Source organism: Hipposideros armiger, unplaced genomic scaffold (assembly GCF_001890085.2).
Source record: "Hipposideros armiger isolate ML-2016 unplaced genomic scaffold, ASM189008v1 scaffold_621, whole genome shotgun sequence".
Lineage (NCBI taxonomy): Eukaryota > Metazoa > Chordata > Mammalia > Chiroptera > Hipposideridae > Hipposideros > Hipposideros armiger.
In genome coordinates this window covers 95,648-117,848 of record NW_017731971.1, presented here as the reverse complement: position 1 = coordinate 117,848, position 22,201 = coordinate 95,648, and the positions used below count along the sequence as shown (strand labels likewise).

The following is a 22,201-nucleotide window of genomic DNA, read 5'->3' as shown; positions in this document are numbered from 1 at the left end:
CGAGCTGAGCAGCCGCTGAGCTGCCAACAGGTGGCAGGATGGCTCAGCTAAAAAAAATATATATATATTGCCATAGTTCAGATGAGAGATGGTGGTGACCTGGATCACAATAGAAGCACTAGAGTGAGAAGTGGATGGACTTAAGATGGGGAACTCAAAAGACCTGATTATCATTTTCTCTCTGTCTCTTACTTTTTCTTTTAAAATTTAACTCTGGGGCTAGCTGAGTGGCTCAGTTGGTTAAATGCGTGAGCTCTGAGCAACACGGTCGCCGGTTCGATTCCCACATGGGCCAGTGAGCTGCGCTTGAGCTGAGCGGCCAACAGGTGGCAGGATGGCTCAGCTGGTGAGAGCACGTACTCCTAACAACAAGGTTTCCGGTTTGACTCCTGCATGGGATGGTGGGCTACACCCACCCGCAACTAAGATTGAACACGGCACCCTGAGCTGAGTGGCTGGGAGCTGCTGGCGGGTGGCCAGATGGCAACTGGACTTGGAGCTGAGCTAGCTGCACTCTCCACAACTAAGATTGAAGGACAACTTGGCTGTTCCCCTTCCCCAATTCCCCAATAAAATCTTTTAAAAAAGTTTTTTTGGGGGCCGGCCGAGTGGCGCGATGGTTAAGAACTGGCTTGGGACACCAGAGGGCCCCGGTTTGGATCCCACATGTGAGAGCCAGTGACACTGCCCTCCACAAAAAAAACAACAAAAAAACAAACAAAAAAAGAAAGTTTTTTTTTAACTCTGGTTGTAGTATAAAGACCAAATTAGAGAGGGTAGAGGTAAGGAGTAGAGGGACTAGAGAGCCTCTCAAAAAGACCAAAGACCAGGTCAAGGTTATGAGGACCTGAATTAGGGCAGTGACAATAGAGATAGAAATGAAGAATAAATTGAGAGATGTTTTGGGGGTGGGGGTGGTACAGACAACCTGAAGACTGACTGCATAGTGAGGGAAGAGGAGGAGTGGGGTCTGAGGAATAGAGAGGAACTGGAGATGACTGAAGTTTCTGGCCCGGCGGGATGGTGATGCCATTGCTGATTTCCAGCAAGTTTTAGGAGGGAAGATGGGGGACATTAGTTTCGGACACGTTGATTATTAGGGGGACCTGATTTTAAGGAGCTTAGCAGGCAGTTGGAAATACAGATCCAGTGCTCAAGACAGATGTCATTCACTCACTCATTGATTCAGGACGAAAGTCCTCCATTCTTCAACAAGTATTTATGGAGTACCTACTATGTGCTAGGTTCTAGATACTTGAACAAAACAAACAAAAACCTCTGCCCTTATGTTCTAGTGGGAGAGATATCAGTAAACGGTAAACATGATAACCAAATACATTGTAAAGTGCTATGGGAATGACGAGGTTGTAATTTTTAATTGGGTGGTGAGGGTAGGCCTTCTTAAAAATGTGACATTTGAGTAAATACCTGGAGGAGATGAGCTGTCTGTGTATATATACTGGGAACAGGGTGGAAAGGCCATAGGTGGGAGCAATCTTATGTTCCAGGAACAGCAGAGGCCGTTTGACCAAAGCAGGGTGAGCAGAGGGAGTTGGAACAAATGGTGAATGTAAGGGTTCAGAAGTAAATTCATCAGACATGGATGGTTAACACAGCTTAACTGGAGAATTACAATAATAAGAAACATAACAGCAACAGCATGAAATACATATAATATGCTTTCTATGTGCCAAGCACTGTTCTAAGTGCTTTCAATTCATTTCATCTTCATAATAACCCAATGTGGTATCATCTTCACTTTCATAGCCAGGGAAATGGAAGCACAGAGAAAAGGCTAGAAAAGTAGGCCAGGCCCGTAGAAAGCCTTGACTGTCACACAAAGGAGCCTAGGCTTTATTCCACAGACAGTGGTAAGCCTTTAAAGGTTTTACATGATCAGAACTGTACTTTAGAAAGAGTCATCTCATGGGATCCTTTAGAGTGGATTGGAGGTGGTAGGAATTGAATGAAGATGGTAGCAGATGGAATAGAACAGAAAGAAGTATGAACAATTATGTAGGACATTAGGAGACAGCAACGGAAAAATCCATTATGAGGAATCTATCATGTAGGGTCTTTTCCTCAGTAGAGTGGATTCTTAAATCTGAGGAGTTAATTCCCTTTGATAATCATGATGACAGCTGTTAGCTCTTTCTTTAGGAAAATGCACATACCTCTACCTTTGTGTACAATTTCAGGTGGTTTAGGACACCCCAGAGCACATCTAGGCTAAGAATTCTCTGGCTCTCAGAATTAGGAGATCTAGGCCTGAGTCCGGCTGTGTTCTGGTGCACATCAGCTGTGACCTTGGGCAAGTCACTCTATTTCTTTAAGCTCCATTCCCTTTATCTGTGAAATGAGGTTACCAGGTCTCCAAGGGCCCTTTCAGGACAGAAAAGTCTCTACGCTCCTGGAGCTTACTTAGGAACTAGACACGTAAATAAAGTGTGATAGTTCAGATTGAAGTGTTAGGAGGCAAATTAAAGCAGGGTAAGGAGAGGAGAATGACTGAAGTATGCATGAGTATATGCTTGCTAGTTTTGATAGGCTGGTTCGAGTGACCGTTCTGTGCCTTTCCTCAGTTTCCCTGTACCCCGAGTCCCCAATTCACTTTTTGCTTCGTCTCCTGACAGGAAAGAACTGGGATGTGAATGCCGCCCTCAATGACTTTGAACAGCTGCGTCAAGTCCATGCTGGGAACCTACCCCCACCCTTTAGCGAAGGGAGTGGTGGCTCCCGGATCCCTGAAAAAGGGTTTTCTGATAGAGAGTCTACTCGCCCGCCCCGACCCACCCTACAGCGGCAGGATGACATCGTTCAAGGTACTGGGGTAACGGAGGGGTGTTTTGAACACCGAGTAGAAAGGAAGGGCGGGGAGTGACCTTTCGGAGATGGTTCCATTCCTCCCCATTCTTCCCAGTCAAACTGGTCAGAGGCGGCCTCAGTTTGTCCGGGTGCTGGAGCCTCTCACTGTCGCTCTGCATGTTGAGTGTATCCTGTATAAAGGCCTTCAGGTACTGTGAAAAAAGAGAGGAAGGAAGGTACAATCTAATTGTTGAGATGAGGTACACATAAAGATAGAAGTCAAAGAGTCACCACCATCTACCTCATCGGAGGCCATTTTGTTAAAATTTGTCAATATCTACCAAAACTTAAAAATGCAAATCTACCCTGACTCATTATACCCTATGTGTATGTACGTGTTATATACAGAGAGTGCCAAAAAAATGTATACATATTTTAAGAAAGAAAAAACTGTATTACTCAATTACAAAAAATTGTAATACTCAATATATACCGATAACAAAAGATGAATACATGTCATGTGTATACATTTTTTTGTCACCCCCAGTGTATACCCTTTAAGTAAATCAATACACACATAAATAGACACATACATATATATAGAGTACAACTTGAAAGTTAAATCTTGAAAACGACTTTTAATGTCTGTTAGTAGAGGAGCATTTAAATAAATTGTAGTCATCCATAATGTGGAATCTTCTGGAATCCTCTGTAGCCATTAGAAAGAATTAGGTAGAACTTGATGTACCATTTTGGAAAAATCTCTAAAGAATCTATCAAGAAAGGTAAGATACAGTATATTGTATATAGTATCCTCCTGTTTAGACTTTTAAAACTGATTTGAAAAGCTATATGTGCTTCTGTGTGCATCAAAACTTCTAGAAGGATACAAAAGGTTGCCTCTGGGGAAGGGATCAGGAAATTTGAATGAGAGGGAAATTTCTTTGTAACACTTTTGTACCTTTTGGTGGTATTTTGATTTTTCACCATGGGCATGTGGTACTTTTTAAATACCAAAAAAAGAGTTTGAAAAATAACATCACTATAAAATAACTTTAGACAACTCTTGGCTTACCTTGTGCATCATCTCTAGCAAATATTCGGGTAAGAGCTGCTACCTGTCGCCTTGCAGCTGCCGACTGCTACTCAGCACGATTTTTATCTCCTTTGGTAATGTTTATATAACTCAAGCCATGCAAATGAATTGTAATACTTCACTGAGCAAATTATGATCACAATGGGATATCTGTCTGCTGGCGAATTGCAAGTGCCATGTATTCAAAATAAATGAAATAATTTGGGGCACCATCTACATTACTGTCTTCCTCTGTAGCATGTTAAGTGAGAATCGACTGTCCCTATAAATTTCTGATAAACATGAGTGTCAAGAAAAGTTATAGTAAATAATAGAAATAAATGACATTGATGGTAGGTAAGAAAGTTCCTGAATGTTTAAGATTTGTCATTAATTTCCTGTAATGGAAACCCTTTTCTACATTCTCTAAGACCCTGAAAATTATCGGCGAGATTATTCGAGTCGATCTAGCCAAATGAAGCCCCATTTCCCTTATTCTCTTCCTTCCACTAAACAATGACTAAGCTCCAAATGAATGGGTCCCTATTATATTGGGAAACCAAGTGGAAAAAGACAGTCATGGGGAAAAGAAGTTCAGGCAAATTCCAGAAAGGGTAGAAAGAGGACTGTATATTTGGTGCTAATGGGAGTGCTTGCAAAAATGCCACTTTCTATATTTCTCCAATTGTATTTGGCTTGAGAAAGAGGGTTGTGAAATTTAGTAGCCAGCGAAATGCAGTTTTCCCCTGACTGGAAACCTTTCCACTGCATGAGTGGAAAGTTCTCTGAGTGAGCTGTGTATGTTCTAAGGTGACTCCATTTCTCATTGCAGAAAAACGCCTGTCTAGGGGCATCTCCCACGCCAGCTCCAGCATTGTTTCCCTGGCCCGCTCCCATGTCTCCTCCAATGGTGGGGGTGGGGGGAGCAGTGAGCACCCCCTGGAAATGCCCATCTGTGCCTTCCAGCTTCCAGACCTCACTGTGTACAATGAAGACTTCCGCAGTTTCATAGAGAGAGACCTCATTGAACAGTCCATGCTGGTCGCCTTGGAGCAGGCAGGTCAGTGAGTGCTTCCTTTCTCATGCTCTTCCCCGTGATCTCCACGTGTAGGCAGCCACACGGCCAGGCTGGCCTGGACCAGCAGCTTCCAGTCTAAGTGTGTGACCTGACACGGTCAAGGCCAGCAGTCAGGCAGATAAACATGCACTGAGGTAGGCGCCTCTTCAAGTTAAAGAAAAAACACAAATTAGACAGTCTCCTCTGGAAATGTCCTATTTCACGGAAGGGAAACCAGATAGAGATACATGTGAAAGGCCTAGGAATCAATACCTAAAAATCAATACATGAAAAAAATACAAATGAATTACAATTGGCTCTGGGACACCCCTGTGCACAGAAAGAACCAGGGCTGTAGACAGTGCACAGTGGTGATTAATCTAAGTCACATTTATTCATATGAACTTTTCCCAAAAGATTTCTTTACCTTTATAATTGTGTTTGTCTTAAATTATTGTTGAAGTTTGTTAATATGATGGGATGAGGTAGCTGGGCATTCTGGGAAAGCTAGTCAGTATTAAAAATACTCCCATGGAAGGACCTAGGGGATGAGGGGTGGGGCATGAAAAGGAAGTATTTTTCATTTTGTACCCTTCTAAGCACGTGCATCGATTCATATATTTTTTTTTTTTTTAGCTGAGCCATCCTGCCAGTTCAGTGGCAACTCAGCTCGGGCCCATGTGGGAATCAAACTGGCAACCCTGTTGCTCAGAGCTCGCACTCTTGAGCAAGCTCTTAACCAACTGAGCCACTCGGCCAGCCCCTGATTCGTAATTTTTTTAAAGTTGGCAAGTTATCTGGCAAGATTATAGGCCAGTTTTTCTTTCTGTAGACTTTTCAGTAATTCAGAAAAACTTTGAAGCATCATCCTTGAAATATTTTCCTCGTGTAAATAATGGGTTGGCCATTGTGGGGTGACTCCACAAAACCGAGACTTGTCTTCTGGATATTCTGTGTACTGTCTTACTGCTCGTGTCATTGAAATCATACCACATACATGCTGACATGCTAACTGTCATATTTGCAAATGGTACTTGCATGACACTTTGAATATTTACCTGAGGTGGTTTTTCTTTTAGTGTTGGTGGATTCGTTCATGCTCAGCTCTGTAGCTACAATATTTACTCATCTTCCTGACCCGAGTGAAGGAATCAGACAGACTAAGGAGACAATAGAGATTTCAGCCTATGACCTTGGCCTCATCCTCTCACCCAGCGTTGCTCAACCTTAGCACTGTTAACATTTAAGACCAGACAATTCTTTCTTGTATGAGCTGCTTTGTGCTTTATATTGTGTTTAGAGCCTCCCTGGCCTCTACCCACTAGATGCCAGTAGCATTCCTCCACCAGTTATGACAACCAAACATTTCGAGACCTTGCCAAATATACCCTTGGGGACAAAACTGTCCCCACTTAAGAATCCCTGATCTAACCAGTTGTGCTCAGCAGATTCTGATTGACCAGATATAAGTGAAGAAGGTACAAAGAGTAATAACAGCGTGATGGTTTTCTTCTGGTAGGCTTCCTAGAGGAGGCAGATTTCGAGTCTGTTTTCAAAACAGGGAAGTGGAAAGGGCTTTTTATGGGTAACCTGCTCTTCTTTTCCTCCTGTTTCTGCAGGACGGTTGAACTGGTGGGTGAGCGTGGACCCCACCTGTCAGAGGCTGCTTCCTTTGGCAACTACTGGAGATGGAAACTGCCTCCTGCATGCAGCGTCTCTTGGTGAGTCTGGAAAGTGGCCCCCATCCCGTTCCCTCATAGAAAGGAATTGATAGAGTTAAATCTCATGTACAGGCCTTGATCCAGCCAACCTTGATCTTAGCAGAAGTGATGGTTCAGAACAAGGTCATGTGTGTGTGCATGCGCGCACAGGAGGAGAAAGCAGAGAATCCTGCTTGGTTTTTCAGTGTTGTTCAGAGATCGTATGGAGAACACAAATTGACCGTGGGTCCCGCTCTGAGAGCTGACCCCCAGAAGTCATGAGCAGCCGGAAGCAAGCAGCATATAGCTCTGTGTGTGTGGATCATTCTACTGAATATTTATTCTTTTGGTATATAAAACAGATATATTTTCATCAGTCCCTTGTGAGACTTGTTTACTTCGAATTATAAAAACTATTTATAGTTCAGTATATTATTTGCCTTAGCTTTAAAAAAAGTCCCCATTTTCCAACCATTCCTCAAGCTTTGATGCTGATTACATGTGCCAGATCTATCTTATGTGCTGCTACTCCATTTTAGTTTGTTAGTCTTGCGTCAGGAGTAAGGGCCTCTGTCAGGAGTTTGTAGGATGTGGTATACCCCCACTTTCAAGTCCTCAACGTTTCTGAACCGCCAGAGTAGGAGCATCTTTTCTTTCTTGATTAAGTACCTTCCCCTAAGTCATAGACGGGTTTCTTTGAACTTGGGCTTCAGCCTGACTTCCTTCATGCCAGGGTCTGTGTATCATAACTAAAAAGCGGAGGTGAGTCAAGGTAAGGTGCCTTACCATTGTTTTCTTTCCGCAGGGATGTGGGGCTTCCATGATCGGGACTTGATGCTGCGGAAAGCTTTGTATGCACTGATGGAGAAGGGAGCCGAGAAGGAAGCATTAAAACGGCGCTGGAGGTGGCAGCAAACGCAGCAGAATAAAGAGGTGAGGGGGCTTCGGTGGGGGACCTTGTTACCCAGCAGAAATGCCCAGTACCTGCCAGTAGGAAGTGTCTGCAGGTGCCTAGTTCAATGATACTCCTCTCGTAATTCTGGAATTTGTAGAAAATGCAGACAATACCATTTATCAGAAGGGTACATGCCTTCTGTTCTAGACATGAGAACTTGTGGGGAAGCTGAGACCTACAGAGGAGATATCGTAACTGTGCTTGTCACCTGATAGGTGCTCAGTAAGCCTTCAGTGGCAAGCTTTTGCAAAATGAGGCTCGGCGAGTCCATAGGATTTTTGTATTGTTTTGATTTTTTTGCTTATATTAAGGCCAGACCAATTTCTAAAGACTTATGTTTTCAGCCCATGTAGAAATATAAATGCTTAAAATTTTGGGGGGGAAATGGTATATACCATTTATTTTTCAAATAGTTGTTTCAAAAATTCAAAACCATGTCTGTTAAATTGAATTTGAATGGTACCTCTCAGGGGTTTAGCAAATGTTGAAGCTGTTTTTGTATAAGAAAGAAACAATGGACTCTTTGTACTTTACATCCCCATGACAGGGGTTGGGCAAACGATGGCCTGTGAGCCAAATCCCACCAACTGTGTTCGTTAAAAAACGTTGTATTATCATCTGTAAAATCGGTTTAAAGGAGAATGCATCATCTAATACCTATGGGTTTACTTTATATTTTAATGCTCACTTTTTATATTGAGAATTTTATTAAATGTCTTTTCAATATTTTAAGATTAAAAAAAAAGTTGTATTGGAACACAGCCCCACCCATTCATTTACATGTGTACATTTATGTAAATGCTTTCCTGCTACGGATTGAGTCGATGCATATGGCCTGCAAAGGCTAAAAAGATTCACCATCGGGCTCTTTACAGAAAAAGCTTGCCCACCCCTTCCCTATAGTAACGAGTTAGATATTGACATAAAGACAGTGGGTCTCCCTATTTCTTTTTCCCCTGGTTCTCTGTCTTCCATGTTTATTTCCTGTTCTTCAGGTATATTTATTTTTTTTGTCGTGTATATGGCTGGGTGTTTCTGGTATGAATATGGAAACATCTCTTCCGAAACTTTCCTTTTTCTTTCCATCTTCTTTCTTTTCTCCTTTTATTGCTCTATCATAACTGGCCATTATATAGAACTAAGAGATTTTTTTTTTTAGTTATTAGAATTTTGTGTCCTGAAAAATTTAAATATGTAAGTAGGATGTGTTATGTTTCTTTCTCAAAAACAAAGAACCTATTGTTAAACCTCAGATGATATTAAGATCAGAACCCTGTTTTTGATCAGCCCATCTGCCCTGGAAGGTTCCTGAGGGAAATGAATGCACAGGGGCAGAGCCCAGTAAACAGCACGTGCTTTATACCACCAAACCCTATGGCTCCCTGCTGAGCGTAGCTGGACCTTGTGGAGGGAGAGCTGCTTTGGCCTGAGCCAGAGCCAGCCCAGAATCTTGCCTTCTTCACTGTTGGATTCACACCATACCTGAGCCTTAGATTTGACCAATCCATAGACAAAACAAGGCCAAACCTGAGCCTGCTGGCTAGTAAGTAGAAGTGACACAACCGTCAGAGAATAGGTGTGTCCAAGTCCAGCTTTTGAGCTGTTAATAGTTATTATTTTAAATGTGGGGTTAGATGATAGTGGTATTTAGCCAGGAGACCCAGAAATCGCCGAGTTCTATTCTTGGTCAGCCACCTATCCCTCTCAAAGTCCACGTGGAAATACATCCATAGAGAATAGTGGCTGTCAAACGAGCCATCTTTTCACTCCTTTTGCTGGGCACTCGTAAGTTCTGTACTAGAAATGTGGCCAGATAATTGTTTAGTAGCTCAGACCACTCAGACCTTGAGAGTAAGGGGGCAAGGGGGGAAGGTGATGGACCGGTGGGCTTCTTTTAGCCAGCACCAAACATCATACTAAAACGAGTTTGATTTCCCGGACCTCCTTGTTTTGTGTTGAAATTGGTGGTAAATAAAACCCAGTAAACTTTTTCAGGCTAGAACGTTCCGCCACCTAGTGGCTGTGTATAAAAACGGGAAGCCGAAATAGGTAAGAGGAAGTGACATTTCCTGCATCACTGACCATATAGCAGTGACCAGAGCATCCCATGGGAATATAACCTGTGGTGTCCTTATTATTTTTGAATTGAAAAAAATTTGTGTTAGTGTTTCAGAAACTGAAAAGAGCTTTGTCATTTTTTTAAAAATTAAAGTCAAATGCGCTCACAACGGCTCTAATTCCTGTTAAATTTGTTCCTGATACCCCCATGTTTCCATTTTGACTCTTGTTCCTCTGTCAGTGTGTGTGTGTTAAGCAGTATGAACTCATTTTAATACTAATGTAAGCCACATATAATAAGGTAGACTCATTTCCTAAATCCTAGACATCCTAAAGCCAATGTGAGAGTTTTAGGTCATGTGTACCACTTCTGTTCCTTTGATTAAAATTAGTGTCACTCAGCATGTACTTATTGATTACTGATCACATAGTAGGCACGGGGCATGTTGCAGAAAACTTGGTCCAGGCCCTTAAGGGTAGCAGAAGGCCATGGACATGTAAATACATAATTGCAACAAAGTAACAGGGCCTGACTTTTGTGATAGGATTCTGTGTGACAGCTGAGGAGGAGGACACACAAGCAGGAGTGGTTGAGGACCAGGGAGATTTAAAAGGTTTCATGGAGGAGTGATACTTGCTTGCATTCTCTCCTGACAGCTGAGAAACTGTTCACCAGGTGGATAGGGAGCGGGCCGCTTCAGGCAGAAAGAACAAGAAGCTTAAACAGAAGCTGAGAGGCATAAAACAACATGGTGTCTTCAAGGAAGTGCCGCCAGTTAGATAACATTAGACTAGAGAGGTGGGTAGGGGACAGGAAGTGGACTTCATATGCTATGCTTAAAGGCATTTGAACCAGATCTAATAGGTAATGATGATTCTTAAAGGAATTTGTAGCAGGAAGCAAACATCATTAGTTTTACTTTTAGAAAAATCTTTCTGGTAGCATTGTAGAACATGGATCAGGAGAAGTATGACTGGAATTAGTAAAACCAGTTGAGGGTTCACTGCGGTAGTTATTAATAATTGTTGGCTAAAGGCATCTGAGTGCAGGGTGGGCGAAAGGAGAGGAGTCTTCAATAACTCCTGGGCTTCTAGCTTGGATGTTTTAAGTGCTCGTTCATGCTTTCACTAAAGTAGGAATATAGGAAGAAGAGTGAGTTTTGGAAGAAGTAGGGGTTCGGTTTTGACTATGTAGAGTTTGAGGTAGTCATGGGCAGGTGGTGATCTTCAGGAGGTAGCTGACTGTGCCTATAGAAATGAAGAGGCAGTCTGGGCCGGAGAGGGGAGAGTTTAGAGCCCTGAGCATGTAGATGGCAGTAGAGGAGATTGTGGCAGTAGATGAGGTCGCCCAGAAGGAACCACGGCTAACGTCTTTGCCACAGAAATTTTGTGGGGTATATTTCTGGGATGCAGAGTTCACAGAGGTAGGAGAAAGTAGTGTTGTGGAAGCTGAAAGAGAAGAAAGTTTAAAGAGATAAAATGCCACAGGAAGGCTAAGAAAGCTGAGAACCAGAGAGTCCTCTGAATTTGGCAATTAGAAGGTCATTGTCCTTTGCCGGAGTCGGTTATTGAGGTGTTTTGTGCAGGGTGAGGGGCTTTGGCTGAAGGGCAGAAACAGAAGCTAGATTGCAATGGGTTGGAAAGAATGGAAGAAAAAGAAATGGAAGAGAGATCATAAACTTCTAGTTCATGGATCTTGACTATAAAAGGGAGAGACTTGACTCTGTAGTACAAATTATAACCCAAATGCTAAGAGAAATAGGGAGTGAGGTACCTCTGTGAGTGAGTGGAATGGCTGTTGCCTCTTGAGCTAGCCTCTAATTGCTTGCTATCCCTGCCTTTCTGTCACATAGTCAGGGCTGGTGTACACAGAGGATGAATGGCAGAAGGAATGGAATGAGCTGATCAAACTGGCCTCAAGTGAACCCCGCATGCATCTGGGTACCAATGGAACCAACTGTGGTGGGTAAGTGTGGCTAAGTTGGGGAGCAGGAATAACCGACTGAGTCCTCAGTGTCCAGAGAGCTCTGTGCTAAGAGGATGTTAGAAGTAAAGAGAGAAGCCATGGCAAGGGCACAGAACACGGGAACACAGGTGGCTCGGTATTGCTGAAGTATAGCGCACGTGCTGCGGTGACAGATGAGGCCATGCAGTCCAGAGAGTGTGTGCTGTGCTGAGGCTTCTCTTGTTCCATGCTAAGGAATTAAAATTGTATCCTCTCCAGAGCTGGGGGAAGCTGCAGGGCAAATGACCCAGTTTCCTCAGTAAATAAAATGCAAGGAAGATAAAAAGGGAGAGGGAGCCTAGGTTTCGAGACATTTGATAGACACATCAGCCAATCTCAATGTCCGGGCATTTATAAGACAGTTGGGAAAAGGTGAACAATGTCTGCATGTTTTATTATTCACTTATTAAAAGTGTAATATTAATGGTATTGTGGATATTTTTTTAAAAGGAATTACTTTTTAGAGATAGATACAAACTGAAATATTTATGGATGAAATGATGCGATGCCTAAGATTTGCTTCAAAATAATCAGGTGGGTTGGGTGGGTGTGGGGGCTGTGACAGAGAAGTAGATCAAGGTCTAGGGGAACCAAGACTGACCGCGTGTTTATCATTGCTGAGGCTGGGTGATGGATACATGACAGTTTAGTACAATATTCTTTCTAGTTTTGAATATGTTTGCAATTTTGTATAATAAAAACCTAAAAACTAGAGCCTATCTCAACATTATTGTGCAGAAGAATAATCTGGGAGAATTGTTTAAAATGCAGCTTTCTAGACCTCCTCCCTTCAGTTGGACTGAGGTAAGGCCCAGAAATCTGCATTCATCGCAAGCACCCAGCGTTGACTGATTGCTTTGAGGGGAGCAGAAGGCTGCTGGGCTGTGTGCACGTGACCAGAGCAGATTCGTGTATCTCAGTACGCTGACAGCAGAATGGATGATGAAGTGGAGGGAGGGAGACTAGAGGCAATTGTAGGGATCTAGGAAAGAGAGCGCCGTGGGTATGGACAAGAGTGGGGGGTGACAGGCAGACAAGCTGGGGGAGGCAGGTGCCAGAGACCTAGGAGACGGAGCTGGCCAAGCCAGGTGATTCAGTGGAGGGAGAGATAAAGAACAGTAAATGCTGCACACATTTCTGATTAGACTGCTGGGAACAGAAGAGGAGGAAATTGTGTTTCTTTTGTTGTTTGTGAAAGGCCACGATGAGTGTGACGTGTGGGTGGTTGTGGTGGGTGAAGTCAGCAGCATGCGGTGACCCAGCTATGTACTGATGAAGAGAACTGGGGAAGGTTATTAAACACCACGGGGATTAAGAGAGGGATCGCCTCCAGATTCCTGCCGCTGCTTTAACCCCCGAGCCTCCAAATCTCTTCTTGAACTTCCCCAGCTCTGAAATGGAAGTAGAAACAGCCCAGGTAGCGTCAGATAATCAGCGACGCCTGAGGCGGCCTTAGGAGGAGAAAACCAGGGAAGGACATCCAGCCCTCTATTTCCTCTTTGTAGAGCCGGTCTTCAGGGCTCTCTTGTTTTCTTTTCTTTTATTTTCTCTCCTTTCTACTCTCGCCCCTGGTGCACCTCCAGGGTGGAGAGTTCAGAGGAGCCTGTCTATGAGAGTCTGGAAGAATTCCACGTCTTCGTCCTTGCCCACGTGCTCAGGAGGCCCATCGTGGTTGTGGCAGACACCATGCTGAGAGACTCTGGAGGAGAAGGTGAGTCAGTCCTCACTGGGCCCTGAGCACCCCGTTTGCAGAGCCGTGGGCTAAGCATTAGTTGGCAGGAGCACAGACAAGGGGAAATTAGGACAATGCCGAATTCTCAGGAGTAAAGCAGCTGGGGTTCATAGATGAGGCTTCTTGGGAAAGAATTATTAAGCAGCAGTTGGAATGAAAGGGGGGTTTCAATTGGCAGAGTGGGGTGGAGGGATTGCCCACTAGGCTGGAGCCTTACTAATAATCTTTGTGGTTTCCTGCAGCGTTCGCCCCTATTCCCTTTGGGGGAATCTACCTGCCCTTGGAGGTCCCAGCCAGCCAGTGCCACCGCTCCCCTCTGGTGCTTGCTTACGATCAGGCCCACTTTTCTGCACTTGTGTCCATGGAGCAGAAGGAGAGCGCCAAGGAACAAGGTGCGGAATGCGGTGTCAGGGTCTCTGGTGTCTCCACTCTGCATTGTTTTCATTTGGGAAAACTAAAATGAGAGTGACTATAGGAGGAAAGAATTCCGTGACATGCAAGCCGGGCCAGGGTTGATACTGTCTAGCTAAGCTGCAAGATATACTAGGGTTTTAAAATTTAAAAAAAAAAAAAAAAAAGCCTTGGGGAAAAACACAGCCGCCTGTATTCCCTGCTCTCCGTCCTAGAGTACAGAGCTCATGTATGAAGGTCATAGAACCTTCCAGATGGGGCTTTACTCTGTTTGTCTTAATAGTGACGTTGAGTTCCCTGAATCCACACATTAACTGGCAAGACTAGCATGGGTGTTGACTGACTGATGGGGAGTCGTGGAGACAAGTGGTCTAAATTGGATGCTGGGTAGAAAAGAAAAAGCAGCCGGTTCATTTTTAATGCAGGGTAGTTCGCAGGTAAGAGCTGAGAAGCCAGTGCAGCCGCCGTGCCACCCCTGCGCAGACTCAGCTGCTTGTCAGCGAAGCCGGTCTGTTCCGTTGCCCTCCTCTCTCCTCGAGGAGCCTCCTGAATAACATGTTTTTTTCCTTCCCAGCCGTGATCCCACTTACCGACTCCGAGCATAAGCTGCTGCCCTTGCACTTCGCCGTGGACCCTGGGAAGGGCTGGGAGTGGGGCAAAGACGACAGTGACAACGTCCGATTGGCCAGGTGAGGCAGGCATAGCCGTCGCATCTGCTGTGTAGCTGCCACCTCTTCCACATACAGCGCCTGCCTCACGGGCACCTGGCCTCGGCTCAGAGGCAGGACACTCACATCCGAGCGCCCGTGTCTTTGGGAAGATGGAGAGGTGGGAGGCAGGTCGGGCACCCGGACTCTTGCAGCATGGTGCTGCTTTTTCTCCGTGCAAGAAAGAGATGGGAACCCTGGGATCTCAACTTGTTCTTTCCTTGCAGCATAAAAAGTGTTCTTGCACTGATAGCTCCCTGAATCCCCCCAAATCAGAAAATCAGTGTGCACTTCTCTTCCCATCCCAAGTGAGAGGGGTTTTAAGTGGTTGATGAAAATAGTTTGCTCTAAATTTTTGCCCTTCTGGAATTTAAACAGCAAGAAAAACACGTTCTCCCTCACCCCTCGACCCGCCTCCCAGAAGCTGGTCTAGCCTTCCTCCTGCCCCTCTTCCCCCCTCCCCCCATCACACTTTCTACGAAGAGTATATGGATGCTTCTTACCCAGCACTTCCATCTTTGGGCTCCTGAAACTGGGATCTGAAACTAAGAGGGTTTGATTTAAAAACCCAGAGTTTATGGCTTTTTAAGGAAGGGCTCACCTGACTTTCAAAAGCTCCTTCTAAATATTTACAACAGTAACAATGTTTAGTTTTTCCTGTTTTCCAGATACTGCTGGGCCCTTTCCAAATATCCTTTTAATCTTCCTAACAACCCCACAGGCTAGATTATTCTCTGTGCCCATTTTCAATCCCAGCAGAATTTCAGGGCGGTTGAGGTGACTCGCTCAGGTCATCAAGCCTAGTAATTGGCGTAGCTGTAATTCAGCCCCAACCTGTGTGAGTCCCAAGCCCTGCGGCCTTCTCCCACTCGACCTCCCATGTGACCATCACACTGCTTTGCTTTCCAAGGTCACAGTACGTTTCTAATCCTTTTTCCTCCTTTTCACAGTGTGATCCTGTCCCTAGAGGTCAAACTGCATCTGCTGCACAGCTACATGAATGTCAAGTGGATCCCGCTGTCCTCTGGTGCCCAGGTGAGGACGTGGCCGCCTCCCCCTTGCGCATTCTCCGTTTCGGTGACAAGGAGAACAAGGCGACCCGGTGGACTTCTCCTTCCGGGTCTCGTCTGGGTGGTGGCCTGTGGTTCACGGTTAGGGAGAACTGGACCATGTCAGAGAAGTTCCAGGGGACACTTTTTTCTGCTGTTCACCTGTCAGTGCCCCATTTTCCACATCTCTCCAGCCCAGCGCTGCTTCTGGTACTAAGACACATTCTTCAAGAGAAGCTTTCTGGACTTTCGGTGAACTTGAGATTGTTATTTGTCCCAAGCCCTATATACAAAGACCTCTGTGTTGGGCACCAGAGGAGACAGAATAGCTTAAAGAGTTCTGATCCCGTAGGTTCTGGGACATCCCTGTCGCCCACAGAACAGACACCCAGGAGCCAGGGCACACTGCGGGTCCCAGCGCTGAACGTCTAATAGCTGAGGGGATACGGAGTGGTTAGACTTGGTGGTTGTGGTTGGTCAAGGCTCTTGATTTGGGGCAGAATTTGGCATGAGGACATTTATAAGAAAGAACATCCTAATGTCTGTAGAATATTCTCCCTCCTCTCCCAGAGCCCATGTCTTGTATAGTTAGTTATTCATCGCTCCAGAAGAGAGGCAGGCTTCATTTTAATATCTCCTTGTTACAGGGCAGGCAGATGGCAGGGGGGTGAGATAAATGCTGCATATTAGACACACCTTCCCCTTGTCCCCAGGAGAGCTGACTGGAGCTGGGGAAGGACAGTGCCCTCCTGGGTGACCCTTCCCCCCTCATGACAGCAGCCCTTCTCTGAAACTAGGCAGTCACTCCAAGGATGGAGGTCGGAGGGGTGTTACCCCCCCTCTTCCACATGGCTATTCCTGTAGCAGTGGTGGGGGGAGTCCCATGAGCCGGATGGTTGGGCTAGGGGTGTCCCTGGGGGCCTCCCCCAGCCCAGACCAGTGGGACACCTGACAGCCCAGTTCTCGTCTCTTCCAGGCTCCCCTGGCCCAGCCCGAGTCCCCCACGGCCTCAGCTGGAGACGAGGCCCGGTCCACTCCTGAGTCTGGGGAGTCGGATAAGGAGTCAGTTGGCAGCAGCTCCACCAGCAACGAGGGCAGCAAGCGGAAGGAGAAGTCCAGACGAGACCGGGAGAAGGACAAGAAGAGGGCCGACTCCGTGGCCAACAAGCTGGGCAGCTTTGGCAAAACCCTGGGCAGCAAGCTCAAGAAGAACATGGGCGGCCTGATGCCCGGCAAGGGCTCTAAGCCCGGAGGGCTGGGGGCGGGGCCCGGGGCAAGCAGCGGCACTGAGACGCTGGAGAAGAAGAAGAAGAGCTCGCTGAAGAGCTGGAAGGCTGGCAAGGAGGAGGCGGCCGGGGACGGGCCTGTGTGTGAGAAGCCCACGTCCGAGCCGGTGGGCAATGGAGGGAGCAGGTATAGCCAGGAGGTGATGCAAAGCCTGAGCATCCTGAGGACTGCCATGCAGGGGGAGGGCAAGTTCATCTTCGTCGGAGCCCTGAAGATGGGTCAGCGGCACCAGTACCAGGAGGAGATGATCCAGCGCTACCTCTCCGATGCTGAGGAGAGGTTCCTGGCCGAGCAGAAGCAGAAGGAGGCCGAGAGGAAGATCATGAACGGAGGGGTGGGGAGTGGGCCTCCCCCGGCCAAAAAGCCCGAGCCAGACGGCGGGGAGGAGCTGCTGCCAGCCCCCCAAGCGGAGTCGCAGGCAGTGGCATTCTCTGCTGGCTACCCCGGGGGCTTTACTATCCCTCGGCCTTCTGGGGGTGGGGTGCACTGCCAGGAACCCCGGAGGCAGTTGGCAGGGGGCCCGTGTGGGGGGAGCCTGCCACCATACGCCACCTACCCCAGACAGTGTCCTCCTGGGCGTCCCTATCCCCCTCAGGACAGCAGCCCTTCTCTGGAGCCCGGCAGTCACTCCAAGGACGGGGCTCCCAGGGGCGCACTGTTACCACCTACCTTCCGCGTGGCTGATGCCTACAGCAACGGCTACCGGGAGCCCCCCGAGCCAGATGGATGGGCCGCAGGGCCCAGGGGGCTGCCCCCCACCCAGACCAAATGCAAACAACCGAACTGCAGCTTCTATGGACACCCCGAGACAAACAACTTCTGCTCCTGCTGTTACAGGGAAGAACTGAGGAGGAGGGAACGGGAACCGGGTGGGGAGCTGCTGGTGCACAGGTTCTGACTGGGGGCCTTGGAGGGCAAGGGGGCGAAACAGAGTGAAGCTCAACTCACTGGCTCATCAAGACCCAGCCCCCACGTTGACGGGGCAAATGAAGGAACGTGTGTTGGGAGCCTGGCTAGAAACTCTGAAGGGTGTGTGCGCTCGAGAGCCGCCAGGCCTGCGAGAGCAGGTCAGGGCTGGCGGCGCCTCGGGCTGTACCGGGCGGGCCTTTGCAGATCTTACCTTGATGGGACTGAGTAGGTACAAGGGGCAAGGTGGCGATTCTGTCTCACAACCCCTTGGGTCCATCCTGGGACCTACAGGAAGATTGGGGCTGGAGGGCAGAAGTCGGGGGTAGGAACAGGCAAAGGGGGTTCTCAGTCAATAAAAGAGAAAAACAGACCAAAGCTCTTTTAGGTTGGAAAAAAAGCACATGGTGGAGTTGGGAGTGTGGAGGGAAACTGGGAATGAGACAGACTTACTCTTGATTTGAATTAAGGTAGAAATTAGGGTTGGATAAATTCTTCCTTAAGGATCTGGAAAGACAGTGCCATCGTGTGTGCTCATGGGTACCTGTTAGGAGGGAGGTAGTTAAAATTGGTTTATTGAGATGGGAAAGGGAAGGACTTACACGGGGAACCCTTTTCCTCTTAGGTTTTGTTTCCTTCTGAACACCATCTGTCATCTGTTCTAGTTCGAGAGATTAGCAATTGCCCCCATCAAAATTTCCCTCACCCTTTTTGAGGGCTGAGCTCCACTAAGTTAAGAAGGTTGTGATTTTTTTTTTAAGACTTTAATTTTTATTTTTTTTTTAAAGTTCCCTCTGGGGAAGGGAAGAGAGTGAGTGATGAGAAGAGCAGCTGTGTGTGTTGACTTTTCTCCAGGTGAATTGGTGCAGAGGTGACTTTTTTTTAACTACTTAGCAATAACCACATACTGGGGTTTGAGCGCCTCGCCTCAGGAGGAGTGGGAAGATGGACCTTCGGCCAGACTGTTTCAAACAAAACCAAAAACCTAAATAGAGCACTACCATCCTCTGCTGCTGCATTTCTGTAGAAAGCAACTTACTTTTTTGCCTTTTTTTTTTTTAAGGAAAAGAAACAAAAAGACCCCAGCAAGCAAAAACATTTTAAAAAATGAATTTTTCCCCCCTATTTAAGTGATTCCTTCCTCTCTCGTTTTGGAGAATGAACTGAACATCCCGGCTTCTTTTGTTAAGCCATAGCTGACCTTAATCTGTGGTTAGTTTATGAAAATAAAAACAAGACTTTTAAGAAGAGATATTTTTGATAATAGGACTGATGTTGAAAAATGCGGGAGGGGCTGGGACAATGTATTAAAAGGCAGAGAAATATATTTTAGTGAACTATGACCACAGATGACTCCCGATGAGCTGATCTGTCTTTGGATCTCCCCCTTTCCCTGACCAGCCCCTTCCCCAAGGGGTGGGAGTGGACACAGCAGGGGAGTTCTTTGCATTTTGCACAAAGCACAAGTCTGGACAGCCTACACTCTGGCCAGCACCATTTTTAAGAGCTTTAAGCCAGAGGACCTATCCTGGGCCAATTTTCCTTTTTCTTTATTATTTTTCTGGGGAAAAAAATCAACTATGCAATTGTATACACTCTTGGGTGCATACGAAGAAGGGGAATAAGTGTACTTAAAGAGCCCAGGTGTTCACGGGGGCTATTTTCCTGTATTTGGATTTCTCTTTGGAGGTATGTACTCATAACCCACCCCATGGAATGTAATCCCCACATTTGATCTAAGGCAGACAGGGTCTGGGTGTGCGTGTTGGGGGGACTCATGTTTGCCATATGTTGCTTCTGCCCAATCAGGAAAGTTGTCATTCTGTTTCTCCCTTGGTCACAAAAGCCACCAAGACTGTCCTCTTTATCGGAACTGCTCACAGTTTAGAAAGGTTCCTTCCTCAACAAACTTCAAAGTCACTTATTTTCCAAAGCTGATAGTCTGTTGATTTAATCATTTCCTATGGCTATGAATCCTTAGGCTTTTATAGACTGGTTTTAAGGAAGCAACGAGGTCAAGGGAGATAGGTACCAAAGGAGAAGATGTATATATTTGGGGGGGGGGGGGCTGGGACTAGTATGAGATGAGCACTCCCCTGGTACAAAACCTAAGGTGGGGGGGGGGTCCTGAAACCTCAGTAATCAAGGTAAATACTGTTGGAATGCAGTATTTTTAAAAATGCAAAAAAATCCGTGATGAACAAAATACCAAAATTTTAAAGACAGGATTCAACAGGACTGGGATTAGAGTGAGGGAAATAAGGCTGAGCTGAGCGAGTACGGGATCCTGTCTATTTAAAATTGTGACACTTTGTTCATTGTGGGGGTTTCTTTTTGTTTTTTGTTTTTTTACATTAGTTTTGATTTTCAAAAAATACTGCATTAAAATAATAGTATCTTGGTTACTGGGTTTTGGACACCCCTTCAATTTTGTGCCCCACATGAGTGCCTTGCTCACCTCACCCTGTTTCTGGGGTTGGAACACCACCTCTCGAGCTTCGTTCCTTAACATATGCACCCAACAACAGGTGGCTCATACACCTTGAATTTGCACAGCTCACCTCGCGTTCCATAGGCATCGTCTGTATCATAGGATTCTGGCCTGGACCAATAGGAGTGGACACAGACCAGGGGTATTCCCAGAGAATAAAACCAGGAAAGTTTTGATTCTCCGCAGGACTGCTGTGTTTGGATTTGATCTGTTGCTAGATTTTAGTTAATAACTCTTGTTTTTAAAAACAGGACAAATGAACAAAAACGGAAACCTTGTGTCATGTTTGCTTTTGTTTTGATTTATAAATTAACTAAACCCAATTTCTTCTGACTTCTTTTCAAATAAAAAAGGTGGAAACTTGGGGGTTGGGGTGGCCATGGGGTGAGGATGGTAAAATAGGGCTTTACTTAGGCCCTATAGCTTTTTATGAAGTAATAAATTAATATTTTTCTTAATTTGGGAAGGTAACTTTATTGAGGCATTAAAAAAAACCTCTCCATTCTAAGGACCTTGAGTCAATGGATGCTTTTCTATAGAGATGAGTAAGGTTTGTTTTGCCTTATTGGGGAGGAGATTGTGTGGGATGGGAGGGGGGGGAGGTGAAGTGATAATGCCTGAGAAATGAACTCCAGTTGGTTTGCGGTATTTTGGGAAGATGAGGGGGTGGAAGAGGCAAGCCCATGCAATTACTGTGTAGAGGGGAAGGGAGGAGAGTGGTACACGCGTGCACTCAAAATGAGCAGAAGTTCCTTAGTTAAGGAGAGGTCTGGGTGAAGGGGGTAGGCAGACCCCTTAACCCTAGATGAGGATGATAGCATCTCTCAGGCTTACATAAGTGCACTTAGTTCCTTTAATCCAGGGCATCGGGGTGCCTACTGAGGTATTTATTGGACGGGGGAGATTTCACCTTATAAGACAGTGCTACCTGTCCGCCGACTTTCCCCAGCCCTGATGGAACAAGTACACTGTAGGGTAAGCCTCCAAACTCCTCCCTTCATCTATGCTGGTTTAACTGAGGGTCACAAGATTTAACCAGAAGTTTTCCCCTCATACTGGATTCTATCATCAAAATAAAAAGATTATATAAAAAAAATTTTTTTAAGATCCCGTTTCTTTACGGAGTGGTGATGGTGATAAACAGTGCTGTACAGGGCCTGACTGAAGTATCCTCTTGTTGACTCAGTTTTTCAAGCAAAACTAAAGCTCACAGACCAATAAAACAAGCAAAAATTAGCAATGACTTCGTATTGTGTATTTGGGAGGTGATACTGAGCCGAAAAGAATGGAGCTGGTTCTGAATGACTTCTGAGGACCTAGCTTTTACCATTCTTACTCCTAAACAGCCAATGTCCAGGGTTCCAGTCACATTTTTTCTTTCCCAATAAAGGAACCAGAGATGATTGTCCCTGAGTTACTCAGACTCTGGACTCTGTCCTCTTCTTTCTCCAAGGAGTCAGTGCCCCAGACACACAGCCACAAGCAAGAAGACATATTTAGAAGCCCCTTCCTAACCGGGAATCATCTGCACCCCAGATTCTTCTAGTTTCTTTTTCCCTCCAGGCCGCAGATTCAGTGAGTCATCCGGGCACTGTCTCTTTCACGGTAGATAACCAGTCAGCAAATCACAGGGTGTTTGGCCCCCTGTACTTAAACTGATTAACCAAATATTTATTATGAAGTGTCCCCCGTAGACACTTGGTGCTGCCTCCCTTCACTGGCCGCGAGGGGAAGGGGTCCTGGAAAAGGAAGGGAAGCTGGCAGACAGGAGTGTGGGTGGGGAGGACTGTGGCCTCTTTCTGTACTTATAACTGGATCTGTGACTCAGCTTGTGAGTCACTCAGCTCCACCTCCAGCTGCCCCTCCCAGCAGCCTTCACTCCTGGATTCTGAAAATGGAAAAATCTGATACAGCCCCTTGCTTGCCTTTCCACCCTTCCTTTCACTCCCTAAACCTCCACTGG

The 22,201-nt window shown here is 46.0% G+C and overlaps 1 protein-coding gene across 5 annotated transcripts in view; it reads left to right on the top strand.

Moving 5' to 3' along the window:
- OTUD7B (OTU deubiquitinase 7B) overlaps positions 1-21,474 on the top strand; it is an 86,447-nt gene extending 64,973 nt beyond the window's left edge. For all 5 annotated transcript variants that reach the window (XM_019625325.1, XM_019625328.1, XM_019625323.1 and 2 more), the window contains 10 exons: positions 2,634-2,822; positions 4,713-4,940; positions 6,557-6,658; positions 7,443-7,570; positions 11,504-11,616; positions 13,239-13,366; positions 13,630-13,779; positions 14,373-14,487; positions 15,456-15,540; positions 16,531-21,474. In XM_019625325.1, coding sequence (XP_019480870.1) covers positions 2,634-2,822; positions 4,713-4,940; positions 6,557-6,658; positions 7,443-7,570; positions 11,504-11,616; positions 13,239-13,366; positions 13,630-13,779; positions 14,373-14,487; positions 15,456-15,540; positions 16,531-17,739 — 2,447 coding nt within the window. In that variant the 3' untranslated portion in view covers positions 17,740-21,474. The remainder of the gene's footprint in view (positions 1-2,633; positions 2,823-4,712; positions 4,941-6,556; positions 6,659-7,442; positions 7,571-11,503; positions 11,617-13,238; positions 13,367-13,629; positions 13,780-14,372; positions 14,488-15,455; positions 15,541-16,530) is intronic.
- The last annotated feature ends 727 nt before the right edge of the window (positions 21,475-22,201 follow it).